This window comes from Bufo gargarizans, chromosome 2, assembly GCF_014858855.1.
Source record: "Bufo gargarizans isolate SCDJY-AF-19 chromosome 2, ASM1485885v1, whole genome shotgun sequence".
Lineage (NCBI taxonomy): Eukaryota > Metazoa > Chordata > Amphibia > Anura > Bufonidae > Bufo > Bufo gargarizans.
Window position 1 is genome coordinate 286,934,302 of NC_058081.1, and position 12,322 is coordinate 286,946,623.

Here is a 12,322-nt window from a genome sequence, read left to right on the forward strand (position 1 = left end):
AATGTTTCAGTTTGAAAGGTTTAAAATATGAAAGGAGTTTGTGGGCGAGGGCCGCAATCTGTTATTTGCTGGTAAAGAGCAGATTTTACCGAAATGAAAAATTAGTGTCCCCTGACTCAAGCAAGCATGAACATAACATGACTCATATTCCTCTACAAATATAGGAAGTTTAATTGCAGAGAAATGGGGCAGAACAACCATGCCGTCATGACGTGGGCCCCAGCTGCACCCAACTATAATCTGAAATGTTCCCATTGAGGGCCAGTGTCATGGAGATTAAATTAAGTGTGCCGGGGACAATTTCCTTTATGCATACACATGTCACTCCTTCCTTTGTAGTTAATGAGGGTAACAAGTGCTCTAAATTTAGTGTCAGGCCCACAAAAATGTAACAGAGTGTTGAAATGTTAATGATCAGGTGGTTTCACCTGCTCCAGACAAGTTGCCTGCAGACACTTTTTTCATGTGGTTGGAGATGGAGCTGATAAGAGGAAAATGCCTCTGGACTCATAAAGTGATACTTTCTCACTAGTTCATTTCCTTTGCCTCCAGCTGTATTCCGCACATGAGAGTCATGTAGGCTGTGTCCCAACTGTGTGATGTCTGCTATGTTCCATAATATTCTTCAGCTGTCCTGATGGAAACATTTACAGACTTCTAGGTCCATGCATTTATATAGCATGAATATATTGATGGTAGGAGTAAGAGTCTTAAAGAGTAACTAAACTTTTAATTAACTTTTTGTAAAAATGTCCCGAATGCCATAATAATACTTTTTGTAATATATTTTATTAATTCATTTTGAATTTTTAATATAGATATCCCACCAAAAGCACACTTTTCCTTGTGCACTTAAAATCTACTTTTCTGTACACCGCTGGTGTACGTAGTACAGGCTGTACAGTTTATGAATAGGGTCGCAGCACAGGGAGTAGAAGCAGGAGCGCACATTGCTGCTCCTGCCTGTCCCTGCTGGAGGTATACTAAATCCTGGCATAGCACATGGGTAACCTGTATCCATGTGCTATGCCAGGATTAGCTGAGCAGAGCGGGTTCCTGCCTATCCCTGCTTTGCTTAGCTAAAAGCTGGCATGCAGGACTCTTAGCTTAGTGAAGCAGGAGCGGCTCTGCTCAGCTAATCCTGGCATAGCATATGGTTACAGGGTACCCATAGTGCTATGCCAGCATTTAGTAAACATCTGGGGGGGGGGGGGCATGGGCAGGAGCAGCAATATGTGCCCCTGCCCGTACTCTGTGCACTGCAGCCCCATTTCTAAACTGTACAGCCCGTACTACAGGCATCCCAAACTCACGGCCCTCCAGCTGTTGAAAAAACTACAACTCCCAGCATGCCCGGACAGCCTACAGGTATCAGCCTACAGCAGGGCATTGTGGGAGTTGTAGTTTTACAACAGCTGGAGGGCCGCGAGTTTGAGGTGCCTGCCGTACTACGTACAGAAAAGTGAAGTTAAAGCGCACAAAGGGAAAAGTTTAGGGAGGAAAAACTCTATTAAAAATCCATTATCCAGTATATTACAAAAAAGTATTATTATGGCATTATTATATTATAGATATTTTTCCAAAAAGTTAATTAAAAGCTTAGCTAAACTTTAAGCTTCATTCACACGTCAGTCATTTCCATCAGTGATTGTGAGCCAAACACACTAAACAGATCTTTCCCTTAGGGCTCATGCACATGACCATGTGCTCCCGTGGCGTATTGCGGCCCGTATACAGCGGGTCCGCTATACACTGGCACCGGCTTTGTGCATTCCGCATCACAGACCCATTCACTTGAATAGATCCGCAATCACGGAGATGCGGAATTGTGGCACGGATCGGAACCCCAAGGAAGCACTACGGAGTGCTTCCGTGGCGTTTCTGGCCGTGCCTCCACACCGCAAAAAGTTGCGCATGCACTTTTGGGTCCGCGATCAGCATGCGGCTGCCCCACGGTCTATGCCCGCAATCTCCAATCCGCAGCACGGAGCCCTTACGTTCGTGGGCATGAGCCCTTATATCTTATGCCTGTGAAGGCTCCAATCCTGGTTTTGGCTCAGATTCACTGATGGAAATCACTGACCTAAAACACTGGCAGGTTTTTTGTTGCTGGTTTTGAAGCCAAACCTGAAACAGATCATGTATAGAGGACATGTATAAAGTTAAGACCGGGTGGGGGGTCTTATTGACCCCATTTTAGAAACTGCACCCCTCAAGGTATTTAAAACTGATTTTACATACTAAACAAGTAAGCCCAAAAAGTTGCAAAGGCCCTATTTAGTGGCTTTTTGAAGCCATATTTCTGGAGTGCAGGGCTTCATAAGTCCCTCACTAAGTCTTCTCCTCTTTTTTAATCCATTCCTAGCTCTGGCTTTAAAATAGTATCCAAAAGCTGGAACATGGAAACCCAACGTTAAAGGGACACTGACAGGGCCAATAAGCATATTGAGGTCTATATATATGACTACAGGTCTTATACAGGGTATTCCAATCATATAAGTATCCCCCCTGTCCACATTATACAAACAGTAAACTTTAAGTTTTATAACCTGCTCCAAGGTCTGCAATCTGCCCAAGGGGCGGCGTTTCACTTCTCTTGCGCCCAGCCAGCCTCCCCAACTGCCGATTTGAAGCGCCGCCCAGCTCATGAATATTCAGTTTGCTGGGCGGCTTCTGCGGTCCTCGCTCTGAAGCGCTTCGCTTAACAGTGCCCGGCGCATGCGCCGGATCTTGTGAAGTCCGGTACAGTAAGCGCCGCCCAGCTCATGAATATTCACTTCGCTGGGCGGCGCTTACTGTCCCCGACTTCACAAGATCCGGCGCATGCGCAGGGCACTGTTAAGCGAAGCGCTTCAGAGCGGGGACCGCAGAAGCCGCCCAGCAAACTGAATATTCATGAGCTGGGCGGCGCTTCAAATCGGCAGTTGGGGAGGCTGGCTGGGCGCAAGAGAAGTGAAACGCCGCCCCTTGGGCAGATTGCAGACCTTGGAGCAGGTTATAAAACTTAAAAGTTTACTGTTTGTATAATGTGGACAGGGGGGATACTTATATGATTGGAATACCCTGTATAAGACCTGTAGTCATATATATAGACCTCAATATGCTTATTGGCCCTGTCAGTGTCCCTTTAAAGTCTTTATCATCCCGTTAATTATTTATTTTTTTGCATTTAGTAAGGTTACATAGGCTGAAGCTGCTCTCTTTAGCTAGGGAAGAAACCTGTTGACCTCATGGAAATGTGGTTTCATTGTTTAGAAACAGACCTGTGATTCTTGGTGTCCCACAGAGTTCTGTTGACTTGGTGTTGTAAAATGCAATCAGCTTTGTGTACTTTATAGAGTTTCAGCACATACCATGTGAGTGTCACATACTGTGCAAAAGATAGAGCTCCTGCTTCCTGGAACAATGCACAGGCAGGACTTCTCGACAGAAAAGTGACTAAGGCTACTTTCACACTGGCGTTTTGGTTTCCGTTTGTGAGATCCATTCAGGGCTCTCACAAGTGGTCCAAAACGGATCAGTTTTGCCCTAATACATTCTGAATTTAAAAGGATCCGCTAAGAATGCATCAGTTTGGTGTCCGTCTGATGAAACTGAGCCAAACGGATCTGTCCTGGCACACAATGTAAGTCAATGGGGAAGGATCCGTTTTCACTGACACAATCTGGCACAATAGAAAATGAATCTGTCCTCCATTGACTTTCAATGGTGTTCAAGACGGATCCGTCATGGCAATGTTAAAAATAATACAAACGGATCCGTTCTGAACGGATGCAGACGGTTGTATTATCTGAGCGGATCCGTATTTGCAGATCCATCACGGATCCGCACCAAACACGAGTGTGAAAGTAGCCTAAATAGCATCTGAAGCCCCTTGCAAATGCTAATTATACACAAAAAATGAGACTTATGACACAAAAATATAGTTTCATCCAGAATCCTTTCAAGATATTATGCCATGGCCTGTCAGCCAGATGTACAGGGCAACTGGTGGCTATTTCACATAACAGGAAGTCACAAAATATAAAAACTGAAAAATAAAAATGAACATAGAGGCACTTCATGGAACATAATTTGTTAGATCCTAAGAAGTGGCTATGTCAACCTGGGATGCTCATGCGTAAAATATAAAGATGCTGCTTCCTAGATTCCATGTTTGGTCACCAGAGTCCCATTGTCCACAAGGTTTGGAGAAAGTGAAAATTAGATATGACTGGCATTGCTTCAAGTAGTAGTGGTTTGTGATGAAGACATGTCAGTGGATTTTTTTACAGAAAGTACTTTACATTAACATAGAAGAGGATTCTTTACGGTAAGAGCAGTGAGACTATGGAACTCTCTGCCTGAGGAGGTGGTGATGGTGAGTACAATAAAGGAATTCAAGAGGGGCCTGGATGTATTTCTGGAGCGTAATAATATTACAGGCTATAGCTACTAGAGAGGGGTCGGTGATCCAGGGAGTTATTCTGATTGCCTGATTGGAGTCGGGAAGGAATTTTTTATTCCCCTAAAGTGGGTAAAATTGGCTTCTACCTCACAGGTTTTTTTTTTTTGCCTTCCTCTGGATCAACTTGCAGGATGACAGGCCCAACTGGATGGACAGATGTCTTTTTTCGGCCTTACAAACTGTTACTGTATCAGCACTGAAGTAGTTCCTTCTTAATAATACTATAGTGCTTAAAGGGAACCTTTCACCTACAAAACGCACATTAATCCGCCAGCATCACCTTACAGATGATTTTATCTTATTTTTAAAGTTGGTTTTCTCATTGCTGTCTGATGAGCCTAATCGCCAAAATTCCCCCGCAAGCTATATGTAAATGCAGATCTTGTGTCTCTCTCACTGGAAGGTAAGTTCACCACTCCCCCCTTCCTTAGCATTTGATCCATGGCCCTGGTTTTCTTAGTCACGTATCAGATTCCAGTCTGAAATCTTGAGCTGCCGCCATGTCATCATCATAGATCCGAAGTCGATTCATTCATATACCTCGATTTTAATGCTGTTTCCGTACAGCATTAAAATGTATTGGCTCCGTGGAGCTAAAGTTCATCTTGCCCGAAGTAGCGTGAGACTTTGGTGAATTCCTACTGTATTCCAATCTGCATCTGTAAAACAATTTAAAATAGCAATCCAGCGTGGATTTTGGCACTGGCTGGTACCTCAGTACCGAAGCCCACTTCGGATTCCTATTTTAAACAGTTTTTAAATACGCAGATAGGATTACCATAGTAATTCACCAAAGTCGGATGCAACTTTGGGTGAGACAAACATTGTCTCTACGGACCCAATACGGAAACACCATTAAAATCGAGGTATTTGAACAAATTGTTTTCAGCTGCTCAGTGCATGTGCGACATTTCAGGCTGGAATCCGACATGACTAAGAAAACCAGGGCCAATCAAATGTTAAGGGACAGAAAGGAGGCGCGATCATTCTTGACTTCAAGACCTTCATTTATATATGGCCATAAAAGTAAATTGTGGATCGACCCTATCTTTCATTCTAATCCTGCCTGTGATAACTGCTGAAAAGTGATCTGAACAGACCAACAAGTGGCGCCTATGGGCTTGGTGGGCAGTGCGAAAACGGCAGGATTTTACAATATTTTTCAATATAGATATCGACACGGAAAATGAAAAATAACATCACCAACATTTAAAAAAAAGGTGTTTGGTAAAAAAAAAATCTGATTTAAACAATAGGTCATTTTCTTATGACATGTTCCCTTTAAATCTAGTGTTATTTTTCCAAAATGATGGCGTGGCACATTGTGGATGTGTCCATAGATATATTGTTGCTGTGTATTCCTTTGGTGCCTCGTTTTGAGGAGTAATTAATGGATAGGAAAGGATTATCTTACCATTATATAGATTCTGAATATAATGAATGTTTTCTGCTGTGTAGGAAGGTTTAATCCTACACTGAGAATTGCAAGGCTGTTGGTTCATACAGAGCTATGTGACCTTAGAAAGCTTTCACTCTGCAATGACTTCAGCAAGAAATGTTCTTTTGTCATGTCTGTGTGTTTCAAATTAGCATTGAGAAATAGTCCTGGCTATGTCTGGAGCTATCGGAATATCAGGTCTTTATATCTGATCTTGAACATGTTGTGTTGTTTCATGAGTTCTCTAATATCCCAGCATTGTACACCACCTATTCGGAATTTATTACATTATGAATTGTGTTGGCCTCTAACAATCCAGTCCATCATTAAAGAGGACCTGTCACCTCTCCTGACGTGTGTTTTAGTAGCTATTTGCAATCCTCATGTAATAACAGTTATGGAGTACTTTTATGTACTCTGTGTTGTGACATTCACCTATTATTCCTACTAGAAGTTTATGAATGAATTGCTAGCAGTCTGCAATTAATGGGTGTTGTGCCCCTGCAGATTCTGACACCGTCCAATCAGTGCTGCCATTGGTAGACTATGCAGGGACATAACCCCAACTGGCAACATCAAGTGGGACATATTGTGCTGGCAATTCACCCATAAACATCTAGTAGGAATTATAGAGGAATGGCACAACAGAGAATTATATGAAAAGGAATTTCTTTCTCATTTTTCAATACCAGACATGGTAAATTAATTTGTGCCATTAAAAAATACAACTTGTCCCGGGGAAAAATAAGCCTCAAAAGGGTATGTTAACTTAAAACTAAAGAAGTTATGGCCCTTGGAATGTGGGGGGTAAAAAACAAAAATGGGCTTCATCTTTAAGAGGTTAAAAAGAAACTGTTCATGTATTGAATGCTTCCTTTCCGACGATCGCCTGCAGAATCCGTCTGTGTAATACAGCCCTTACTGTCCATGACAGACTTGGACATTCTTTTCTCATGTTTTTAATGCATGGTTTTCTGGTTCTCCTCCATAGCTGATTTTCTTGTATCCATTTACCCTGTGTACCATATACTGTATATACAGATCATATGATTGGACCTGCTCATAGGTTTAATGACCCAAACGTACAGCATTATGCTGTGAGCTCGGGTCATTAAACATACTCTCAGTATGATACGTACAGTATCTGTAAAATGTGTGATTTGTTTAGAACATACACAGTTCCTGTTTTGCTACACAAATGCATTACTACAGTCTCCCCAGATATTTGGTGCCTGTTGCTACTATATACCATGCCCACCCACCTGTGCTGCCTGTACCAAAGATGTAGGTGTTACATGTTCATACATGTGAATCATTACATGTTTCCTGACTCTTACCTTTTCTTTGCACAGGTCTATAGGCAGGACTGTGAGACGTTTGGCATGGTTGTAAAGATGCTCATAGACAAGGATCCTTCCCTTGAAAAGCAAATCCAGTTTGCTTTACGGCAGAATTTAAGCGAGATAGGAGAGAGATGTATTGAAGAGCTGAAGTTGTACATTGCAGAATACGATGCTGCACATCAAGACCTGGCATAGCATCTGAACTGGAATCTCAAATATTGAAACTCGGACTGTATCTTTAGCAATTGTATTTTAAAATATCACCATTGGTAATGACTGAATATTGTTTTATTCACTAATACAGACGGTTCATTTCCCATTAAGTTACATAGTCTAATGTGTAAATAATACATTGGTCAGTTGCATTTGAGTGTTTTAGCCATAGTTTATTTTTTACTTGTTTTACTGACTTTTTTTTTATTGTGCTAAATGCTTTGTTTCCAGTAAACTTACTTTGTACTTCAAGCGTCTCACTGGTTCATTTTTCAACCACATGAAATCTGTTATAAATGTCTACGGGGTCTCTATTTCTGAATATGTATCTAATTTATTTTGTTTCATGCAGAAGAGGAGTCTTGTGATTCTTGAATCAATCTGAAATTGTATATTTTAAAACTATGTCCAAAATAGAGAAATAAATTTCACATGGACCCCATGTTCTTGGTCTTTCCTTGGTCATTTCATGTGATATATGAAATAGCTGTTATAAATTGTGTGTTTGTTTTTTATCTAAAAGGAAATAAAAGGCTCCAGTAGGCACTCCATAGTGTGAAATCCAAGAGTAAACCATTCGATATGTAGCATAAATCTGTTCACCATCACTGCTTTTGCATGAATCGGGCACAGCACTGGTATCAGCATGGTAGATCTCTAGTCGTGAGATCCCTTGTTTTTCTGTTGCTGTATTCTCCTGCTCAGTATCTACAGCAGTAACCAAAGAAAGGATCAGGCGATGGGTATAAAAGACAACATCGGGTGTCTGATGAAGAAGACAGACCACCTTTGAAAAAAGGTGTTCACATTTTACCCCCAATTTGCTTTTTAATAAAATTTACTGCGTTTTTTCCAGCAGTTACGATCCTTTTTTTTTTTTATACCTATCACCTAATCCTTTATTTTTTATTAAAAAAAATAAAAAAATATTTTTTTTTATTTTTTTTACTTGAAAATAAATCCAGCATATATAAAGTATTTAAATGTGTGCATGTGTCACCATACCGCTGTATTTCAGGGTCTTTACAGCAATCATTATAGAATCACATGGCATTTGTAAGTGGTAGTGGAAACTGTTTTAGGCCCCTTTCACACAGGCGAGTATTCCGCGCGGTTGCAATGCGTGAGTTGAACGCATTGCACCCGCACTGAATCAGGACCCATTTATTTCTATGGGGCTGTTCACATGAGCGGTGATTTTCACGCATCACTTGTGCGTTGCGTGAAAATCGCAGCAAGCTCTATATTGTGTGTCTTTCACGCAATGCAGGCCCCATAGAAGTTAATGGGGCTGCATGAAAATCGCAAGCAAGTGCGGATGCGGTGCGATTTTCACGCACGGTTGCTAGGAGACGATCGGGATGGGGACCCGATCATTATTCTTTTCCCTTATAACATGGTTATAAGGGAGAATAATAGCATTCTGAATACAGAATGCATAGTACAATAGTGCTGGAGGGGTTAGAAAAAAATAAAAAATAATTTAACTCACCTTAATCCTCTTGATCGCACAGCCCGGCATCTCTTCTGTCTTCTTATTTGCTGTGTGGAGGAAAAGGACCTGTGGTGACGTCACTCCGGTCATCACATGATCTTTTACCATTGTGACGGACCATGTGATGACTGGAGTGACGTCACCACAGGTCCTTTTCTTGCACACAGCAAATAAGAAGACAGAAGAGATGCCGGGCTGCGCGATCAAGTGGATTAAGGTGAGTTAAATTATGTTTAATTTTTTTTAACCCCTCCAGCGCTATTGTACTATGCATTCTGTATTCAGAATGCTATTATTTTCCCTTATAACCATGTTATAAGGGAAAATAATACAATCTACAGAACACCGATCCCAAGCCCGAACTTTTCCTGCAACGCAAAACGCCCCGCCCCTTTTCCTGCAACACCCGTGTGAAAGAGGCCTTATATAGCCGAGAAATGTAATTTTCGCCTTCAATTTCAGACAGAACGGTGGATCATCCATAGGAACGCTCGTTAGCGATTATCTGGGGGTGTAAAAGTGCTGCCAATAACCCTATGGACGAGCAAATTGAATGATGCTGGGTAATCGCGTCATTCATGCGGTCACAAAAAAGGTTTGCCGTCAGCAGATCGTGCTGTGTAAACAGCATCTGCTGCCGACAAACAACTAGTCAGTACTGGGACAGGGACAAGCAATGGCATTAGTGATCGTTCCTCCCCATACTGTGGACACCTTCACTGATATTAACATAACCAACTGAGCATGTGGCGGAACATACACTACCCCAGAGGTTTTTGTGTTTTCGTTTTGCACTCCCTGCTTTCCAGAGCCATAACCTTTATTTTTTAGTTTTTGCGGGACAAGCTGTACTTTCTGGGGAAAGGGGGTGATTTAAATTTTTATATTTGTTTTCACATTTTTTTTTCTAATGTTCCTATAGGGAACAATAACAAGCATTCATTAGATTGCTATGCTCATAGACTCCAATGCATTACCATTGGAGTTTATGATGATTATACTATGTTCCTTTGGAGCCCTGATACAGGCAGGGACTCCATCGAAAACAATATGCAGCAGCGTCCTGTCATTCTCTATGACAGGGCTCCGGCTCCTCCGACCGCCATACGGGGGAGCTGGAGCATACCCAGAAGCGCACGCTTCTGGTAATACACGCGCTCAAAAGCCGTGGTAAGGTTTGACCACTGCATCCAAGAGGTTTAATGTCTGCAATCAGCATTACCGCCAGTGGTGGACATTAGTCGCGGGTGTCTGCTGTATAAAACAGCAGGCACCCGGAGCGGGCGAGATCTTTAAAGACCCGACTTTACTATTACGTCATGTCGGGAAGGGGTTAAATCTGTGTGTTACAATACAAGTTCCTATAGGTTACCAAGACAAAGTGCACAATATATTGTGTCATTTATCTAATCGCACTTTACAATGTCCACTGCCTGGCCTTGTCAATCGAAGCAGCGAGGGAGGGGCTGGCCACAGAAATGAGTAAAACTTGGGTGCAACAATAGCAACGCTGATGCCCTCATTTCACCAAATACCTACTTTACTTTGCATATTACTAAAAAGTATAACTTTGGAGCGGAGACTCGTTTTAACAAAAGAAAAACAGCTGTGTGTCTATGCAAACAGTTTGATAGGGAGCTCGCGGGTGACAGATTCCCTTGAAACCGGTCACCATTCTTGCCATTCTCTAAAGATCCATTCAGCAGTTGTGTTTTCAGCAGTGTGTTTTTAAGTTGGTGTTAAAATTCCTTCTGTATTCATATCTGCGCATTTAAAAACTATTTAAAATAGCAATCCGAAGTGGGCTTTGGTACCGAGGTACCACCCAGTACCAAAGCCCACTTCGGATTGCTATATAAAAATAAATTTTTTATACTCATACAGTAATAATTCACGGAAGTCTCACGCGACTTCGGGCAAGACTAACTTTAGCTCCACGGAGCCAATACACTTTAATGCTCTACGGAAACAGCATTAATTCAGGTATTTGAACTAAATGAATTCAGATCTATGATCCAAAGGTCGATTCGCTCAAGCCTAACCACAACATTAGATGATGTGACTACTTCTTTAATGCTGCATTAACATAAAAGTGGATAAAAAAATGGCAGTTTTTTCACAGATGCCTCTCTGAAAAAAGATCCATTAAAAACGGTCTCCTTAACTTGTAAGGGTCAAAATGGCCGTCACACAATTGTTCTTCACTGTCATGTGACTAAGGCTTAGGTGAGTTTTGCCTTTTTAAATAGTATACCTTTCAACTTATTTTTAATGTCTTAAAGGGGTTCTGCACTTTGTTTTAACCAGGGCTGTGGAGTCGGTAGATAAATGCTCCGACTCCGACTCCTCAGTTTTTTGTACTTCTGACTCCTCTGTATTTAATATGCGAATGTATTTTATACATTCCTTGAAGGAAAGAAAGGCAACATACATGTCATTACCAAATGACTACTGGCTGGGAAGCCAACAGTCTACTGTATTGAACAGTTTAGGCAAAAGACAAACACAATGAAAACAACAGTTTTATTCATTTTTTTTAATCAAGTGGCTGGATAGTAGCAGCAGGCATAAACATCAGGAACTTTATAAGTAAAAAAATACAAACCACATTATTTGGTTGTTTTAGAACAAAAACAAAGCTTATCTACAGACGTGGACAAAATTGTTGGTACCCTTTGGTCAATGAAAGAAAAAGTCACAATGGTCACAGAAATAACTTTAATCTGACAAAAGTAATAATAAATTAAAATTCTATAAATGTTAACCAATGAAAGTCAGACATTGTTTTTCAACCATGCTTCAACAGAATTATGTAAAAAAATAAACTCATGAAACAGGCATGGACAAAAATGATGGTACCCCTAACTTAATATTTTGTTGCGCAACCTTTTGAGGCAATCACTGCAATCAAACGCTTCCTGTAACTGTCAATGAGACATCTGCACCTCTCAGCAGGTATTTTGGCCCACTCCTCATGAGCAAACTGCTCCAGTTGTGTCCGGTTTGAAGGGTGCCTTTTCCAGACTGCATGTTTCAGCTCCTTCCAAAGATGCTCAATAGGATTGAGGTCAGGGCTCATAGAAGGCCACTTTAGAATAGTCCAATTTTTTCCTCTTAGCCATTCTTGGGTGTTTTTAGCGGTGTGTTTTGGGTCATTGTCCTGTTGCAAGACCCATGACCTGCGACTGAGACCAAGCTTTCTGACACTGGCTAGTACATTTCTCTCTAGAATTCCTTGATAGTCTTGAGATTTCATTGTACCCTGCACAGATTCAAGACACCCTGTGCCAGACGCAGCAAAGCAGCCCCAGAACATAACAGAGCCTCCTCCATGTTTCACAGTAGGGACAGTGTTCTTTTCTTGATATGCTTCATTTTTTCGTCTG

The 12,322-nt window shown here is 41.5% G+C and overlaps 1 protein-coding gene across 2 annotated transcripts in view; it reads left to right on the forward strand.

The window, feature by feature from the left end:
• The window catches only part of PPHLN1 (periphilin 1), a 103,275-nt gene extending 95,392 nt beyond the window's left edge, over positions 1-7,883 (forward strand). For both annotated transcript variants that reach the window (XM_044280359.1, XM_044280358.1), the window contains exon 10: positions 7,238-7,883. In XM_044280359.1, coding sequence (XP_044136294.1) covers positions 7,238-7,423 — 186 coding nt within the window. In that variant the 3' untranslated portion in view covers positions 7,424-7,883. The remainder of the gene's footprint in view (positions 1-7,237) is intronic.
• The last annotated feature ends 4,439 nt before the right edge of the window (positions 7,884-12,322 follow it).